The sequence below is a fragment of the Chlorocebus sabaeus genome, chromosome 20, assembly GCF_047675955.1.
Source record: "Chlorocebus sabaeus isolate Y175 chromosome 20, mChlSab1.0.hap1, whole genome shotgun sequence".
In the NCBI taxonomy this organism is placed as follows: Eukaryota; Metazoa; Chordata; class Mammalia; order Primates; family Cercopithecidae; genus Chlorocebus; species Chlorocebus sabaeus.
This window is the reverse complement of record NC_132923.1, coordinates 37,660,619-37,681,358: the sequence shown is the minus strand read 5'-3', so window position 1 is coordinate 37,681,358 and position 20,740 is coordinate 37,660,619. Positions and strand designations below refer to the sequence as shown.

General features: G+C 35.7%; 1 protein-coding gene across 10 annotated transcripts in view; it reads right to left on the bottom strand.

Moving 5' to 3' along the window:
* PLPPR5 (phospholipid phosphatase related 5) overlaps positions 1 to 20,740 on the bottom strand; it is a 339,870-nt gene that overhangs the window by 12,841 nt on the left and 306,289 nt on the right. For 5 of the 10 annotated variants that reach the window (XM_073008554.1, XM_037982722.2, XM_073008556.1 and 2 more), the window contains 2 exons: positions 19,275 to 19,451; positions 11,956 to 12,075 (listed from right to left, as the gene is read on the bottom strand). In XM_073008554.1, coding sequence (XP_072864655.1) covers positions 11,956 to 12,075; positions 19,275 to 19,451 — 297 coding nt within the window. Of the gene's footprint in view, positions 1 to 10,063; positions 10,127 to 11,940; positions 12,076 to 19,274; positions 19,452 to 20,740 lie in introns of all 10 variants that reach the window. The other 5 variants (XM_037982704.2, XM_073008555.1, XM_007977856.3 and 2 more) reach the window with 3 other exon arrangements.

The following is a 20,740-nucleotide window of genomic DNA, read 5'->3' as shown; positions in this document are numbered from 1 at the left end:
TGATTTACTTCAAATATTTTTCATAAATGCTCAAAGCTTAAAGAAAAATGCCTACATATGAATATATTTAGTTCCACTAACTATTCCAATATCTAATCACTAATAAGATTGTTTTGACAAGGTCCTATATAACATTTATATTACAGTTCAGCAGCTCCGTAAAACAAAGATTTGCATTATAGAAAATCAACTGAATCTTAAATAGATTGCCAGAGTTACTCACGCACAGCATTCTGAAACCTCAAAGGAATTTATCACAGGAAACGCAGTAATGTATAATCATATTTGTCTTGGCAAGAAACCACAGGATTGTTTTGCTATTGCTATGACACTAATATATGCAACATTTTATACTACAATATTTCCTGCATATGTGCAACGTATGAAATAGACAATCCGTATAAACTTTTAAATCCATGAAGTCTTTGTATGGGAGTATCCTAGTGTGAAATTAAAAAGAATTCTCATTAAAGAAATTATTGTTGCGGGAGGAAACTAACTTGTGTGAAGCACCTATGTGCCAAGAAGTCTATCTGTGATGTGTTAATTCCAACAATTATCCTACAAGGAAACCAACATCGGATCAATTCTTCAGATAAGGAGAGGAGTGATTTGTCTAACTCCACTTCAATATTATGCAGCTGCACCAGACTTCAAACCTAGCTCCAAAAATCCAAGCTCTCTGTCCGCCCATCACTCTGACTAAATTCCACTTCACGTTTCACCATGACCACTGTAATCTTATAAACTCTGCAAAAGAGTCAATCAATGTAAAGTTCAGTTCCTTGGGTCACCGGGAGCTCTTTCAGAACATTCCTATCGATGTAATTTTTTTTTTTTGCAGTTGCCATGGGAATTAAACATGGCAATTTTCATCTATAATAGTATATACTCATTATACTATTTCTAAATTTTTGGAGCTATTATCACTTCTTATCACTGTCATTCAGCTGATGTTTCTGTTAAGAGGGGTGTGCTTTTACATGATGAGCTTCATTGGGTAGTGTAGGTTGGTCAAAAGCCCCTTATCCTAGGTATAAAACTGAATCTTGTAAACTATTTCAAATATCATGACTTTCCCTTTCTTTTTGGCAAGAGAGAATTCCCTTTGGTTCAATTGATTAAGAGCACATCAACCTAAGAAAAAATAGTGCCTGGATTTAGATAGAAAAAATCATTTCCTCAAAAAGCATTTTCAAATTAGCCAGGAGTGGTTATTGTGGCCTGTTGTACTTGCCTTAATAAAACTATACGGATATTAATTTTCCTTAGATCTACTGGAAATATCCCATTTTCTATCAAATCCTATTCATCCTTGTATTTATTTTTAAGTATTTTTGTTCCTTTATCAGATAAAGTCTTTTTTTCTAGATTTTCTATATGGCATCAGTTAAAATGCATAATTCATACATTATCTCCCTGTGCTGACCTCTGCCAGTCTCATAGACTCAGCATTGGTCCTTGGAGTGAGAATAAGCACAGGCAGGAGAGAGAGGACTACAGAGCTCAGTGCTTTGCTGCTGGGGTGACTGCAGTCTGTCCTGTGAGGATTGTCTGAAAGGAATGCCAGTGCACACCTTACCCGTTAATTATAAAGGATAGGAAGCTGTGAAGAAAGAACAGGGAAAGGCCATAGATGAAGGATCAGCATACACTATGGGTAAGGGAGAGGGATGGTTTTCTTAGTGACACTCTGGCTGGGAGCCCTTTTCTACTGTAAATCATGAGGTGAGATAAGTCCTCTACATCAGCACCTTACAGCAGACTTTGCCAAATGACATCTGGCCAGTCACAATGGCATAACATGGCTTGGTTTTACTGAGATCTAGTAAGCATCATCTGCAACATTCAACTGGATTCTTAAGATAGCCTTTCAGATTCTTTTGTTGTTTCATATTGCTCTCTTATTCTCCTCTCTGAACCAGCCCTTTCCTTCCTTAAAGTCCTTTTTCGAAGGACTTTAAGGAAGTCCTTTTTGGAAGGTACCCAATTGCTTACAGCATAAAAATCAACTTCTTAATGTTGTATAAAAGATCCTTCATAACCGTTATCCAAGGTCACACAGAACACTTTTCCATGTATTTATTTCCTAATTGTATTTGCTCTCTAATGATTTGCCTATTCATGAACTTTACCAATCAGGATGTTTTCTATATTATAGACATCAACTTTTTGACATGTGTGTTGTTTATATTTTATACTTTGTAATTGGCCTTTTGTAAATAATTTTAAACTACTCTTGGTAACTTATTTTTTAAAATGCTTGAACATTTTTTCTAGTTGCCAATGCCAAGAATGAAGCACTGATAATGAGTCCCACCTTTATGAAATCTGCAGAATTTTATATTTTTACATTTTTGCTGGTATTATCTAGAATTCATCTCATTTTGTCATCTTAATTTTCTTTTCTTATATATCTTCTACTTAAATTTTATAGTTTTGTACAGTTTGTTACTTTATTTTACTAATTAGTTTTAATTTTACTAGTTTTATATTGAAATGATTTCTATTCTTTCTGCCAATTCATTCATATCCTGATTTGATCTCTAGTTACTGGTGTATTACTCAGTTAATTGCTAAATATTTTCTGTACCTTTTTGTGAGTAGTTTAATTCCTGAATTCTTGTATAGCTGATATTTTAAGGTTGTTTTAATACTTAAATGACCTTTTGGGTAGAAATAGGATTACATCATGAACTAATTCCTTGAAAATTCTGAAGACATTACTACATCTAGAAAAGATAGAGTAGGATAGATGTTGCATCTAATGTTATGCAGACACAAGTCTGAGACCAGCATGCTGTCAGCCTTGGATAGGTCAACAACTCTTTCTGTCTTTGTGGTTGTCTTAGTTTTCACTAGGTAATGCTATATACCCAGTATATACACAGTGTGTGGCTATATACAGTGTGTGGCTATATACAGTGTGTGTATATATTATATATATAATATGTGTGTATATATATAATGTATAATATATATAATATGTGATATATATTATATAATATATATTCTATATATTTTATATATACACACACACTAGGTATATAGTATTACCTAGTGCGTGTGTATATATATTGTATATATATACTGTATATATAAAATATATATATGTGTGTATATATAGTATAACCACCCCAAAGGCTCAGTGACTTCCAACAATAATACTTATTTCATCCTCATGCTACATGTTGTTGGCCAGGTTCTTAATCTGCTCTAGGCCACAGGTTGGGGGCAGGCTGGCTTCTCCTGTCTTTCCATTTTACAGCTCAGGCTGAGGCAGCAGTACTTGTCTGGAAAACGATCTTTTCCTGCAAGAAGGCAGGGGCAAGAACACTGGCAGAAACTCATGATAGCTCTACATGTTTCTGATTAATGAAGTTTATATCAGGTCTATTCACATGTTATTGACCAAGTCCACAGTAACTGGAGTAGGGAGAACACTCTGCCTAGGGAAGGAAATAGCTAATAACTGGGAACAATACTACTACCTATCACAGAACTTACAGAGTTCTTTCTTGAGTACTGAAATTCAAAAATTTCACTGAGAAACATCTAATTCCAATACATATTTCAATAGTTATTGTTTATCCTTTTAACCCTTCCAGCTTAAAGATTCAAGTATTTATTTGGAAGAAAAGTTCCTTTAAAGTGTATTTCTAAATGTTGCTATTGCCCCACTTGTCATCTCCTTCAGATACAATGATTCACATGTTAGGTTTCTGTGGTATGTCCTCCACATCTATGATCTTTTCTCAGATACCAATTTAATTCTCATTTTTTAAATTATAAAATAATATAACCAACAAGCTTTTCCAGTGTGAACTTTGTTCTTTATGGTTTCTAGTATAGTTTTAATCCCACGATGACATTATTTGTTTTCTTATATTACATTCCTGATTGTGTCAGCTATCTTTCATCTGACATTCATTTCACAAGTTTTCTTTAATTTCCTTGACTGTGGGAAGAAGATGGTATCTACAATAAGTTTAATTATTTTTATTGTTTATATATATATATATATATATATATATATATATATATATATATATATTTTTATGAAGTCTCACTCTGTTGCCCAGGCTGGAGTGCAGTGCCATGATCTTGGTTTGCTGTAACCTCCGCCTCCCAGTTTCAAGCGATTCTCCTGCCTCAGCTTCCCAAGTAGCTGGGACTACAGGCACGTGCCACCAGGCCCAGATAATTTTTATATTTTCAGTAGAGGCGAGATTTCACCATGTTGGCCAGGCTGGTCTCGAACTCCTGACCTCAGGTGATCCACCCGCCTTGGCCTCCCAAAGTACTGGGATTACAGGTGTGAGCCACCGCGCCCAGCCAAATTTCTTGTAATCTTTTGTTTATTTCTTAAAAAAAAAATTGTACCAAATGCACAATTTGGCAGAGAAAAATAAACCAAATACTTTCAGAAAGGTCGTGCGAGCCCTAAGGAAGTACAGGGTTTTAAATTACCCTGGGGGAGTTTTTCTGAGGGCCTTTTGTCTATCTGAACATATCAGCAGTCAATCCAATGAGGAAGCACTGGAACCTCTTCAGAGAGCAGGTTGGTTTGTTTGTTCGTTTCTTAAAAACAAACAAACAAAACCCCCCAAAAAAACCCATGCTCTATTAAAATATCTCTTTCTCTCTCTTCTGTGTCATTTGAAAGGATTTAAGTTCTTGTCCTGATTATTCATGCTTGAAATAGGACAGATTTAGCTCAGTTCATTTTCCTAAAATGAGTGGGAAAGGAGTCATCAGTTATCTCTTAATGATAACCATGAATTGCTAGGGAATCCTCTACTTAGATCATGAGCAGAAAAGCTGGAGGATGTAGTTTTACATCATCAGTCTGAGAGGACTGTGAGAAGAAGCTAAGACCATGAGCATTTTCAGGAAGGTCACTTTGTCTCTATACAATTTCATTCATTATGTTTGTTGAAACAAGGAAGACTACCGATCAGTTCAGTCGAACTTCTATTCGAGGAGTATGTGCAATCCTTGCAGGCAGGTTTTGGTTCTGGACAAAGGGAACTCCTCATCCAGGTGTGAGGTACCCATCCAGTTCATAAAAGCTTTCCTTCATCTGGCATGAACCCCTAATAGTGAGAAGCCTAATCTGAGGACAGCTTCTTGCCTCAGAGCTTTCTTTGGGCATTTGCTTATTTGCTAACTCTGTCTCAACATGGTGTTAATCCAAGGTGTTGAGATGTTCTCCAAATGAAATGAACTCCTTACTCTGTTAGAGATTGCTCCTCGCTCTCATTCCCACTCTTTGGAATGGGATATTATTGGGGCCGCATAGAATTTTAGCTACTCCTACAGCACTGTCTTTCTTAAAGAGCAAAGGAAAAATGGCATTGTCCTTTGTGGGATTTCCTAAAACTGGGTTTATTTGTACCATATCTAGTCAAAATGCCAAAAGAATTTTACTTTATCTAGTTTTCACTCTTGGTGACACAGCTATTAAGATATTAATTCCTACATTATTTTTGATAATATAGGAGTGTAAAGGTAATGAAATGTAAACGTCTCCATCTCTAGTTCCTAGAGTCAGACATCTGTTTCTTGGACTCCTAAGAATAATTAATAGAGACTTTGTGTCTTGGAGATATCCTGAAGCCAGCAACACCGAAGCTTTTGTTTTGTTTGAGATATGTGGGCCATTGAAGACCAGAGCCAGCAAAGCATGAATTTCAGAGAAAGGGGTGGTGTGGCCCATGAGGATATTTGGCTCCCTGGGTCCTTGGGTGGATGGGGGGTTTGTAGATCCTGTAAATGACAAGCATCTGCACACGGCTCACATGAAGGGCCCCAGGGCTACTGGTACCTAAAATAGGGATGGCTGCAGGTGCCACAGAAAGCTGAACCCTGGGTATGAAGGTATGAGAGATACCCCCAAGATTTCCATACACAATTTGGCAGAGAAAACTAAACCAAACACTTTCAGAAAGGTTGTGTGAGCCCTAAGGAAGTAGAGGGTTTTAAATTACCCTGGGGGAGTTTTTCTGAGGGCCTTTTGTCTATCTGAACGTATCAGCAGTCAATCCAATGAGGAAGCACTGGAACCTCCTCAGAGAGCACCTTAAATAATTGAATAATTTTTAAAAAGATAATGACTTTCAGTCATAAATTTATTCATGAATAGTATAGTATTTCATTGTAGGAAGAAGGAAAAGAAGGAAGAAAAGAAAGAAGGAAAGAAGGAAGGGAGGAGGGAAGGAAAGGAGGGAGGGAGGGAGGGAGGAAGGAAGGAAGGAAGGAAGGAAGGAGGAAGGAAGGAAAGAAAGGTCAGAAATGTGGAAAAGGTCATGGTCCACTAACCTCAGTTGACTCCTTCAGTTTAAGCATTGCTCTGACTGGTGTCTGTTTCTCTCTTTCCTTCCTTCCTTCCTTCCGTCCTTCCTTCCTTTCCTTCCTTCCTTTTTTTTCTTTCTTTCTTTCTTTCTTTCTCTCTCTCTCTCATCCACATGTCCCTTTCTATACTACTAAAGATAAATAGATGGTATTTTGCATAAATGATTTTATTATATATACATTTAATATACATATAAAGTCTTTTTTTAAAAAACTTTCCAATATATATGGAAAACTTCCCATGTCTTGATTTACCTCATCCATTTTAGCTTTTAAATAATAATAATAATTATAGTTATGATTATTAAGGGTTTCACTGGTACCAGACACGGTTTAAGTGCTTTACCATTAACTTATTGAACTCATATAATGATCAATTTATGAAAGAGAAAACTGAATCACCAAGCATTTAAGTGAGTTGCCTAAGTTCAAAATTATCCAAAATTCTCAGCTAGTTTGCCTCCAGAACCTAAGAGCAAAAGCACTACACTACAATGTACTGGATCCCGTTGATTTAATAATTCACTACTCATATATATTTAAGCTTTTCATGATCTAATACGACAAAGAGTCATAGAAAAGTTACTAGTAACCTGAATATTTAGTGGACGTTGGGATATAATGGGCCAGTTTCCACAGATTATTAATTATTTTCACAAACCAAATGTAATGAATGTTCAGATATACTTGGCTTTCAGAAAAATCAGGACTTTTCCTCATAAACTATGGTAATTAGCTATATGAAAAACTCCCTATAATTAAGGGATAAATTGCTGGTGTAAAAATAAAGAATGCTGGTATGCTATAATTACACTGCAGCTTATAGTTTGTCAAACATGTACTTTGAACATAAAAGGTTATATAAGTACATAATTTCTAAACGAAACCCTTTGCCTTCTCCATACAAAAGTGACAACCAGAAAATGACAGCTTGGCATAATAATGCTAAAACTCTTGGTCATGCTTGCAGACCAAACTTTCACACCAGGCTCCCTTACTTTTTTCAGAGGGCCAGCTTTAAGGTCTAATGCCACTCTCCAACTATCAATTATTAAGATCAAAGTACTGGGAAGAATTTTGCATTTACTTGTTTACCAATATGAGCCATGATTAATGCAATAAGGTGAGTACTCGCTTAGTGATGTTCACAGGCTCTTGGAAACCAAGTTTAAGTAGAATGAAGTATAATGAAACCAATTTGACCACAGGCTAATGGATATAAGCAGGAATTAAGTTTCTATGGCATATTTCTGGTCACAAAGACATCACCAAACTTCTAAATAAAGACCAAAATGGTTCTAATATAAAACACTGGAATAAATGTGATTATACATACATACATTTAAGAAAGATTAATAGAAACAAGCATGATAATGATCTGCCCAATTATTTTGGTTCAGGGTAGCATGTGGCCAGAACCTAGCATAGCAGCTCAGGGCAAAGGCAGTAACCAGCCCTGGACAGGATGCCATCCCACAGCAGGTGCACTAACACACACACATCACATTCACCCACACTGGGATCATTTAAGCATGCCACTTCACCTAATAGGTAGCCTTTGAAAGGTGGGAGGAAAACAGGGTAGAAAAGCCAAGCAGACATGGGGAGAATGTGCAAACTCCAGACAGCAGCCCTAGCTAGAGAGAGAAAGAGTGTGTGTGTGTGTGTGTGTGTGTGTGTGTGTGTGTTTTCTCATCGGTGTTAGAAATAAATGATATTGAATAAAATGATGTAATTCGAAGACCTGCTGTGTATTTATCCCAAATGCTCCCTCCTTATCACACACAAAAAGAGAAAGCTATTGTAGGCTTCCCTTAAGTGGTAGCCTTCCTCCCTTTCTGCCTGATGAACACAAATACATGTCCTCTCAGCAGCACAGTTCCAAAGGCATGCCTGAGATGTATTCTTAGCACCTGGCCTTGTGATCATCCCATGCTCTTTGTGAGTGCAGGGGGCAGAACTTGCACTGTGCAGACAGCATCCTGCCTGGGAACAGGAATACAAAGATGGGAGAGTAAAGCTGGAGCTCAGCAGGGTGTGGTGCCAATGTACTATAGTGAGTAAGGGGAGAACCGAATCAGATTCAAACCATTTTTATTTCCTAGCTACCGGAGTGAAAACAGAGTGCATAAATTTGTTATGAACCAAAAAATTAATAAAAGAAACATGCCACTTAACCTAATATGTACACGAATACATATATTAACGAATACTCATCTCTAACAATTTATACATGAATAGAATATTTTTGCTTTTACTATCAAATATTTCAAAGCTCCCTATAAATAAAAATGAACTAGCATAACATTGACAAGAACCTTTTAAATAATTTAATAGATATAATGATGTAATGATATATATGAATATTTGGCAATGCTAGAAAGCTACCAAAGAACATTCATGCAAATAAATGTTAAAAGGTAGAAGGCAGTGATTATTACTGAAGTTAATTTCAGACATATACAAAATGAAAAGGTTGTAATAGTTACCCTGACCATATTATTCAAAATATATCTAAGATCTCTTCCTATATTTCACAACCCTTATTTTTTAGAGATGGGGTCAGAGATGGGGTCTCTAACTGTTGCCCAGGCTGGAGTACAGTGGTGTGATCATAGCTCACTGCAGCCTGGAACTCCTGGGCTCAAGCAATTATCCTATCTCAGTCTCCTGAGTCTCTAGGACTACAGGCACATGCCACCACACCTGGCTAATTTTTATTTTTAATTTTTTTTTGTAGAAATGGAGTCTCACTATTGTTACAGCCCAGGGTGGTCTCGAATTCCTGACCTTAAGGGATCCTTCCCCCTTAGCCTCCCAAAGCACTGGCATTACAAGCATGAACCATTATCCCTGGGCTAAATTCTACTGTTTTTAATCTTTATTTAGTAAGTTAAACAAGATCTAATTTTGTACAGATTATTCAACTTTTAAACACATTTTCTTACATAGGTATGTGTCTCAAAACATTACATTGTATATTTTTTCTCAGCTGTTTATCAATGATCTGGACTTTTGCAAATTACTTAACCAGTTGGAAGTTCAGTTTTCTTAACTGTAAAATGGGAATATGCATTGTAATAGGATATCAGCTAAGTCACTATAGAAAAGAAATTAGAACAATTTAATGGCTGAGAGGAGAAAGTAGTTCACTTCTTTCTCAGAACCATCTAGGCTGGGTGAAATCTGCTCCATAAGCTCATCCAGGGACCCAGGTTAGCAGGATAGATTGATCATCTTACAAAGGGATTTCCGAGGTTGCTCCAGTCATACCTTTTTCATTTGGTGAGAAAGGGTAGAGAATGTCCAGGGCAAGAGTCTTCAAAGAGATAAATCAGAGGTTGAACTTATTCCTTCTGCTCACATTCCATTTGTCTAAACTTGGTCTCATGGTTACACCTAACTGCAAGGGAAGCTGGGAAACATAGATTGTAGCTGGGCAGTCATGAATATAGCTAAAATTAGGGGATTCAATTATTAAAAGGAAGAAGGGGAGAAGGAATACTGAGTATTAGCAGTTCTTACCATTATAATGAGGATCATGTTTAAAAATTGCTGTGAGTACTGAAATTGTATTTGTAGAGCATAGAAGTATTTTGTGGGATTTATATAAACCATCAGCACAGGACTTGACACATACTGATGATCATTAAATGGTAGTCATTATTAGTGTTAGTATATTATTATTATTAAATACTTCTATCCTTACCTGAATGCTTGAATTCTCTCCAAAGTATCATGGGCAAGTAATTATTTAGCTATTCTGGAATTCCTATAGTAAAAGGAAATTTTATCTCTCTTAAGGCAGCCATTTCATTTTCAGAGTTTTTCTTCTTTCTAGCCATTATTTATCTTCTTACACTCACTTTGCTTTGTCCTAATTGTGATCTCAGACACCCTCCAGAACAAATCTCACCCCTCTGTCACACAAGAGTCCTTCAGATTCTTATGGGAAGCTATTGCTTCTTTCATGAGTTTTCTTTAAGCACTTTTTTTTGTTCCTCCAACAGTCCCTCATAATCCATGATGTTGAGTACATCCCAAAGAAATTCATTCACTCATTTAATAAATATTTATTGAGTATCAACTATTTTATCAATGCCCACTTTAAAACTGTGTTGTCAAGATCAGTACAAAATATTCAAAGTTGGTCTGACCAGAGCCTAGCAGTGCACACCATCAACCCCCTCATTCAGGGTATCATTTTCCCCAAGTGGGCCTTAAGACCATTTAACTCTTTTGGTAGTCCTATCATACTGTTGACACATGTTGACTTGGTGCCTGTTACACCCCAAGCCTTTTTCATTTGTGCAATTAACCTAGATGTACCCTACTTTACACATGAAGTTTTTAAAAAATCCAAATATGAAATGTTTCCTTTATTTCTAGTTAAATATGAATTGCATCTCATTGCAGTCACTGAAGAATTTTTATTCTTTCGTTGAATATGTTAATTATCTTTCACAGATACACACAATCTGAACACCTGATTAGTGTGTAACTGACTCTTCAGCTAAGATACCGACCAAATGTGGAAGTGAACAAGATTGAAGAGAAGCCACTAGTATACCTCAGAGCAATCATTTAACTAGTTACAAATGCACATAACTGCACCAACATTTAGGAAATATTATCCTATGTGGTTCTTCCAAAAGTCTCAAGAAAAGTTTTTGTCAAATACTTGGTTTCCATGCTCACTGCCATGCCCCATGAGGCCTTGGCCCATGAGGCCAAGTGCTACTCTCTGGCTGCATTCAGCCCAATGGAGTCTCAGAATCTCCCTCATTAGAAGAACATGACTGGTGCTTTCCTGATGTCAGACCTTTGTGCACTGAGATTCAACAAATCTTTATTGAATTGTGAATGTGGGCCAGGCATTGTGCTGAGCACTTTCTCATATAAATGGAACATGGAAGACACGGAATATATTTTGTAAAAAATGCAATATATTCGCAAGGAAAACTATTTTATTTTTCCTATGTGTGAGACCAGTACACAATGTTCCTTATTTAGAAACTACGGCAAAGTACTAAATGGATTTCACATACAGGTACTCCTCACCTTTTAGCATGAGGAAGACAAACAGATATTTTATTTTTTGATACAGTCTCACTCTGTTGCCTAAGCTGGACTGCAGTGGCATGATCTTGGCTCACTGCAACCTTTGCTTCTCAGGTTCAAGTGATTCTGGTGCCTCAGCCTCCCAAGTAGCTGGGACTACAGGTGCATGCCACCATGCCCAGCTAATTTTTGTATTTTTTTTGGTAGAGGTGAGGTTTCTTCACGTTGGCCAGGCTGGTCTTGAACTCCTGGTCTCAAGTGATCTGTCCGCCTTGGCCTCCCAAAGAGCTGGGATTGATTACAGGCCAGGTGTGAGCCACTGTGACCAACCTACAGATTTTTAAAATGTGATATATATTTTTCTATTATTATCTCTTTAGTAACTAAATTCTTGCTAAATATCACATTACACTCTGAGGCTAAGTAAATCAACATAAACTGTGTGGACATGCTCCAGATATACATACAGGAATGATGATTCATTTGCTCTAGATATTATAATTTCGAATTTAAATTGTGAATCACCTGTACAGATGTTACCTTTTCCAAAGGACTTTCTACTCGAGGAATGCTGATTGTTGGCATCTGTGCCAGATTATCCATGTGTATATGCTCATTTTCTGCTTGTCTTCCTTTGAAATTATTTACCACGCACACAACCTAAAATTTCAGAAAACAATTACAGTTAAAGCAAACTGTGCTCACTGTGACTTTCACCCTTTTGAGGAGCTTAATAAATCTAAACATCTAAGAAAGTATTAAAGTTACTTAAATGTTACATGTATATGAATTTATACCGATTTATCATATACATTTATTGTAAAGTTTATTGTATAAATTTTAATAGCTGCTCCAATGCAGATATGTTTAAGAAAACTCACAGTTAATATGTAGCTCACTCAATTATGACAATTTTACTATTCCAACATTTTCATTAAAGTATAGTCAATGCTCAAATCGATCATAACACCAACCTTATAAAAACTCATAGCAAGCTAACCTTTTCCTAATATGGCTAACCTACAATTTAATTTAAATGCTAATTATTTTTCATTGCTTCAGTATCATTATATTCATAATAAACCTTTTACAATTGACACTCTCTAATTTAGCAGCATCCCTTAATTAACGTAGTTTGTTGTCTATTATTGTGTCCCATATATACTTGGCATACCCACAATAGCTTACTGGGGCTACCACTGAAAATAGAAAACCCTCTACATAAAGAAAATTGACCCTTGTTTCAATGGATTATATCTCACAGGTGACAGAATTTGAACAAAACCAGAGGTTCTCATACTTAATGTGCATAAAAATACATTTTTGGCATTGTTAAAAATGCATACTCTGAAGCCCTCCCCTAAAGATTCTGATTTAGTAAATGAAGAATGGGGCCTAGGAGTTGGCACTTCAAAAATACATTCAAGAAGCTTCTAATGCAAGCGAATCATATTTAAGAAATAATGAATTAAACATACCTGGAAAATTATTTGCTACTGTTTGCTTATACAATAAACAAGGTATTCTTGGGAAAGGTATTCTTGAGTTTTATTTTCTGTGCTTCATATTCTATTACAAATCAAAATACAGGACTTACTTGCAGCTATAACCTAACGTTCATTTTGTAAAGTAAGTACTTAATATATAATTATACATTTACATTTCATATTTTCACAAATGTTACACTGAAAAGCCTTTTCTTTAGTAGAATTCATTACTGAATATCTTCAAAGGCCAATTAGATCTTGGTTGCTTTCCAGTTTTTAAATAAAATTTACAAATCCATAAACTAATAACATGCACTGAGACTTTCTGTCAGAAAAAATACTTCTTTTCAAACTGTTATAGACTTCTTATCCTTCCACTTCCCAGAAGAACTACAGATTAGAAACATAGATCAAAGCCTGATAATTTGATACCTCAACTTTGCAGTTGCCACTTTAAAGATCTTTAAAGCAAGGGACAGTAAAGGCTTAGAGATGGGTCCTTGATAAAACTACTACCTCATGATGTTACCAGCTTCATGACCCCACAAAGGTCAAACAGATATTGATTGCTCTAGAGATAAGGTAAGCAAATTTTTCGTGTTAAAGGAAGATAGTAAATATTTTTGGCTTTGTAGCCTTACAACCTTTGCTGCAACTGTTCAACTGCCTTTTTGGTGCAAAAATAGCCATTGACAGTTCATAAACAAATAGGAGTGTCAATATTCAAAAATAACTTTGTTTACAAAGATAGGCAGCAGATCAAATTTGGGTCTGTGGGCTGCAGTTGGCTGACTGACCACTGCTCTAAAATACAAAGGATATAGTCAAGAATTTTAGCCAACAATAACAACAATGAAACAAATAAGCAGTTTCACACCCATTCCATGAAATACATACACATATACACATATTTCCCTTTTCACTAGTATTAAAAATTATTGGAAAATTGGGAAGATGAATAACATCGCTAATAATTATTTTGAAGTAAAATTTGTTAAAAATGAAATAACTATACATAGATATATGGATCTCATGTGATAAAAGTTTATCTAGAGACAATATGGGCTTCTGGAATGATAATTATTTTATATTATGTAGGTTTTGGAAACTCTTCGAAACAATGTATTGGTTATCTCTTTGCCTTAATTAAGGATCAAGGTAATTCCACTGAAGCAGCTAGGAATTTGCATATGAAATACTTAAGTGGCTAACCCATAGCAGATACTTATCAAATTGTATCTACTAGCATCATGATTATTCTTCTTATTCTTAGTATTTTAATTATCGGGAAATAAATTACCTAATCCTCTGTAGAGTTAGACTCCAATATTTAATAAGTCTTGTCTGCTAACATTTACAAGTATGGAACAGATGTCCTGTTTGTAAAAATGGTGATAAGAAAAAGTGAGGGACCTGGTTTTTGATCTTGAGCATGCCTGAGTCTATACATTCTCAGACAGTTCTCTGGGTCTCAGTTTTATCAATTTGAAAGTAAAAAGGTTGCAACAGATCACTAAATTAACTTCATTTCTTTGGCTGGCAAAGGTATGACAATTCAACAACTACTCAAAACTAAACTCAAGATCTGTCCCCTCCAGCACCCACTCCAAACTTGATCTTTTCTCTGGACACTTTCAAGGAAAAGCAGCATGCCACCCCATCCCTCAACACCCACCTCCACCCCAATGCAGCTGCACAAAGCTAAAAACTTGAATTAATCCTTTACATCTCTTACACATGACCAGTTACTGAATCTGCTCAATGTTACTTTCTAAATATCTTGATATCTAAGTATCTTGATTTCTTATATTTTCTTCATTTTATCTCCTCCACCAACTCCAAGAACTAAGCAACTACCACCTGTTGCCTGGATACCTACACAGCTTCATAAACTCTCTCTCTAAATCTAATCTTGGCCCCTCTATTTCCACCATAATGTGAGAATGATCTTTCCAAATGCAAACTGGATTGTGTTACCCCCTTAATGCCATTCATGGCTTGGCTTTCCCTATTTCTTAATGTGTAAACTCTGGCCCAGGCCCACTTTTGCAGCCTTCCTTCTCTGTTTTCAAAACACTTTCTGTTAGCTTTCACTTCCTGCTGTTTGGATACTCCTCACCTTCACTGTCTTTGGATGCCATATCTTACTCAGACGTGATATCTCATCTCAGCTTCACTTCCTCATGGATGCCTTCCTTGAACTCCTAGCTAGGATGGTTTATTTTTTGTTTGTTTGTTTGCTTTTTGCTCACATGGAGCTGTGATTCTTTTTATCAGAGCACTTAGTATGAAATTAAACATCATTTAAAGTAATACTTTGATTGATGTGTCTCTTCCAAGTTCCACAAATGCAGAGATATTCTTTTTTGCTCACCGCTGTGTTCCCACTGTCACAGTGAAGGATCAGATTAATGAATGAGCAAGCATCTAGGACAGAAATTGTCAAATTTTCTGATGTGCTTATACAATTTAACGTTACTCTGCTTTCAGACGTTCTGTTTTTACATGAGTGACTTCCACATGTATAATTCTTGTAATTCTATTCTTTCCTACCAAGATGATATGAGTAAATCATCACTATATATATATTTTCTTTTTCCTGTCGTGATGATTACTTAATCTGATCCATTCTTGTTCATTTTCACTCTTTGTGGTAAGTGAAACATCATTATTGTATGGGGTTAAGTGCATGGGCTTTGGGGTCAAACTGGTCTGGATCGTAATCCTGCATCTCTCAGTTACTAGCTTTGTGAACATGGGCAAGTTACTTCATATAATCAGGCTTCAAATTTTTTTAAACCTGCAAAATGAAGACAATAAAAACATTTCACTGAGCCGTTCTGAGGGTTAATTGCAATAATGTAGTAAAGAGCACAATAGCTATTATTGTTACTGTTATATATGATAACATGACAAGCTATTGTTGCGGCTCAATAAACTTGAGCTATTCTGCCTGACACTGTCATATATATCATAATCAATCTACAAATATTGTTCAACTAGTATTTGTTTTGTATTTTGCTAAGTATGGTGATTCTGCTGTCTAACCTGAAACAAAATCCCCATAAGAGTAATACAATTAACACAGCATTAATTCCTTATTAAATTATAAGAGGACAGACTCAAAGAGTGGTAGAAATTCAGGAAAAAATGGAAAAATCAGCCAATCAGGGAAACTTCCCAGGGAAACTGGATCTTGTCTGAGACAAATCTCAAGTGTCTAAAGGTTCTAAATATAGTCACCAAACGTGAAGACTGTGGTATTCAATGTCGTGTCTGCACTAGGCTGCACTTCTTACATGTGGGATTTCACTTAATCCTTAAAAGAATTCTGGGAAGTAAATAAAACATTCTTTATTCATTCTTTCATGTATTAATTCATTCATCATACATTTACTCAGTACTTCCTCTGTACCAGACCTTGTTCTAGTTACTGGGAATATGCAGTGAACAAAACAAACAAACTTCACAAGGAGCTTACATTCTAGTGGGATTGATAGGAAAGCAAAACCAAAAAAGTTCCATATGGTATATTGCACACTAATTTATTACACATTAATTAATATTACATATTAAAGGCTGAAACATCCTACGTAGAAAAGTAAAGTAGGGAATGAGGAAAGGAATCCTCAAGGAGAAGTAGTCATTTTAAACATGGTTCAGGGAAGGCCTCACTATTTTAGTAAGAAGCAATAATGTCTACAATTCAAAATTATGGTCAGAGAGCAAAGATACAAGACATGGAAGAAATATTTTTAGAGTGGAAATGAACCTGGCCTAAATGAATCACTGGTGTGTGGAATGAAACAGGAGAAGGAGCCAAAGGCAAATGTTAGGCATGGAGTCTGGGTGACTGGGTATTCTGGGTTCCCTTAACCAAGACAGAGATCTGGAGTAGATTAGTATTAATTTTATTTTGGAATCACTTTAGAATTCTGCACACATGGCAAGATAATTAGAAACACCCTAGGATATTACAACATATTATAGGCCAGAGCTGGAGTTACTGTTCAAAATAAATGTGTTGAGTTTCCCAAATGAGAAAATTGGGAATCATCATAGAAGGCTCCCTGTGCCTCATCCATATCACCTTCCATGTTCCACCAGGCTTCAAACCATTCCACCTGCTAAATATTCTGGAGGACAAGATGGATATCCTCCCTCTTTGTGCCACTGAGGACCAATCTGCACCATCCTGTTTCCCTGGTGCTGCATAACCCATCTCTTCTATCCTCAACTTTGTCTTATCGTCCTGCAAATATATTTTCAAAACACAAATCTCACATAGGGAAAAAGGGACTGAGAGGAAGCAAACTAGAGTTTATGGAACTTTTTCCAGTCATTCATGTAGTCATTCGCTGAACTCGTACTATTTTGTTTAACCTTTATAGAGCCTTATAATAATCCTTTAGGGAGGCTGTTATTTAGCCACATTTAAATATAACTATAGGCATTCACATTCATAAATGGTTGTGAATGAATGCATAAATGCATTTTTAGTCATTATATAGGCATTATTTACATATAATCTTTTCATGAAGTCATTTTCCTGGGAGAATGGGAATGTTCAAAGGGCTATCATGGAATGTTCTCAACATGTGCAATTGGAGGGTCTTGAGCTCAAGGGGGATCCAGAGCTCAGCTCAACATTCACTAGACAGGGAAGCGACTTGGAAGGCGCCAGCATTCTGGTGTTGGCTTTGTAAGGTAAAGTGTTCACTTGAAGTGTAGGGAAGGTGGCAATAGCCACAGATAAACAAGAAGGCTGATGAAATGCCAGTGAATATGTTATGGACCCGCAGAGCTGAAACACAGTTGCATCTGACACTACTGCTTTGAAATTTTGGCTACGTGTATGCTCTTGGCTTTGCCTGTAATCTTTTTGTAAGGATTTATGTAAAGTTTGTTGTTGGTTTTGCTTTCTGAATGTTAACCAGTTTCAACTGTGTGAGTGAATGCAAAAAAAAAAAAAAAAGGTTTTGGTTCAAGCCAGGGCCCCAGTTTTCATGAGGCTACAGGATACCTCCTGGAATGAGAGAAGGTTGAGTCTAAGTCTCCCAGGGACCTTGGGAATCACAGAGAGTGGTATCAAAAAGAAGCACAGGATGCAGTACAGAGATGAGGTCATGGCGACTACTTTACCGCAGGAGATTCTAGAGGAAATAACTTATTTAAAATGCCCAGTACATAAATTATGTTTCAGCATTTGGTAGCTGGAAAGATTCACTGAAGTGTTTGCTTACTGATTATTAACTAGTAAAATGAGGCCAACAAAGTAAAGTTACATGTAAGGACAATGTAAATGTAATCAAAATGGACATAAAATATTTTTTAAATTATAATGTGTCAATGCAAAAATATGTTTGATTCATAGTCTACACATTGTTTCATTTGTGTAAAATGTGGTATACTCATAATGACTAGTGCACATGAGTACAGAGGGAAGTTCGGGCTGTTTATCACATACTTATAAAATGTTATATACTCATGACTTATACTACAATTTAATAGTATAATCTAATAGTATAATCAGATTTTATGGTATAAACATCAGTAAGTATTTGGTACTGATAATAAGTTAGAAAAATACTTAGAAATGCATATCAACCCTTGACTATTGCCTCTCGTTAAATAAATAATGATGAATTCTAAAGTCAGACTAAAATACATTTTCTAACAACCAAAACCTATGGAGATATTCCTAGAAGATTTTATAATAAGAGTATAAATGGAATGCTTACTTCATAATAAGTCACTGTGTATGCTGTTTACTGTGTGGTGAAATATGATTTGATATGGTACGGTCTTGGAAACTATTCATGAGTTTTCAGTTACTGACGTAAAATGCCTCATCTCACAGGTGAGGTTGACCTGTTAGAAAGCACTGGGACATGGAGGCTCAGGGAGAGTACAGCAGGGAGGCACTAGGGAACTTTGGGATGCTCTCGATACCACAGGATGCCAACTTCCGTGAGGAATTTTAAAAAAAATATCCAAACCAGTCCTGAAACTCACCTATAACATTTTTAAAGATTTATATAAAGTTTGTTATAAATCCTTAAAAAATATTATAGGCAGTTTTTACCCCAGTCTTAAAAACTATTTGGGAGGGACAGTGTGTTTTTTGGCCAGTTCTATTTTATACAAAAATATATTGTTCAACTTTAAGTGTAGGATTTGTATTTTTTTCATCCCCAAACCTGACTTGTGGCAGAACAAATGGGGGAGGAGGAAGAAATGAATGACTTAAATGAATGACTTGTTTGATATACTACATTTAGACAAACCCAGTGATTCACACTTGTATTTTCTCATAGGTGATTATGCAAGTTAATTAAAAACCCAATGATATATACAGAAATTTGTACTTACCAGAAATACTGCTATAGATATTCCAACCAGAAAGCCTGCTATAACATCTGACCAATGATTTCGATATTCTGCTACTCTGTTGAGTCCAGTAAGAAATGCCAAACACATTAAGCCCAAGCATAGAACTGGCTTAGCAAGTCTGGTTCCCTTGGCTTTGATTGTGTTGGTAATGTACATCTGAAATGTTAAATAAAAAACATGACTTTTCATGAAGATATTTCCTTTATTAGCATAGAATATCATGTGTATATACAAACATATATTTATAGACATACATATGGCTGTATGGTTCAAATCATTAACTGGAGTTTATGAAGTTTTTGAAATAAGTTTCTTTTTAAAAGCAGAATTCAAGAGTAGCAATTGTTTCATTTTACTTACCTTATATGGCAATCTGTTACAAATGGCCAATTCTTAATATTTTAAGATTATTAATCATCTAGAAACACCAAGCACAGATAGTCCAATTGTCTTTTTTTCTTTTTATTCTTACTATCTCCATTCTTGTTTTATCTGAATTTTCATTTTAGATCAACCTCAACAATATTGTTAGAAGGGGGAAAACTCACGAAGTGTTTAAGTGTTTTTAATGTTTCCATTTGTGTATGCCATATTTAGAGGATGCATACTTCATAAAAACCAGGATTGTGAATATAGCTAGAAAAAATAAAATGGAATAGATTTCTACCAAACAGATGTTACTTTGAAGAAAGAATTTAAGATTCAATGTAATGCCAAGGTTGCTTTCATGTTGTTAAATGAAGTTGTGAAATTACTTTAACTACATTTTATCAGCCAGGATTAGGACAATAAAATACTTAAGTATAATAAGGGAAATGTGTCAACTAGAAACAAAACAATGAATAAATACCTACATTTCTGGCATCTGGACATACGCTAATGAACATATGGTGTCAACTGACTGCAAGGAATGAAATGTCATAAGCCACCATGCTCAAGAATTATTTGGTCCTTCCCCCATCTAACTTATTATATAGCTCAACTGCTCTTAATGTTATGCATTACTTTATAAGCCAATTTGTTGACTCTATTTAATTATTATTTCAAGTCATTAGTAGAGCAATTGTAAAAGAGATTACTTTGATAATGTAATCAGGTTTTATGGTATAAACATCAGGAAGTATCTGGTACTGATAATATACTCAGAAAAATTCTTAGAAATGCATATATACCCTTAACTATTGTCCCTGGTTAAATAAACAATACATGCGCTTAAGAGAGTAAACTAAAATCAGAATTTAAGTTTTAAGTTCATACCAGCCATTTTAGAGCACTATGAAATCCAGTAATTATCTTCTCTATTTTTTTTTTTTCTGGGCAAAGTTTGCAGCCCTTATAGCTGCCAAAAGGGGCTGTTTAAATATGTAAGCAGTCCAAGTGATACAAGGCATCTCTCTAGCCAAGTTCTAGCCTTTTACAATCCATCCCAGGTCTCAATAGTCTGG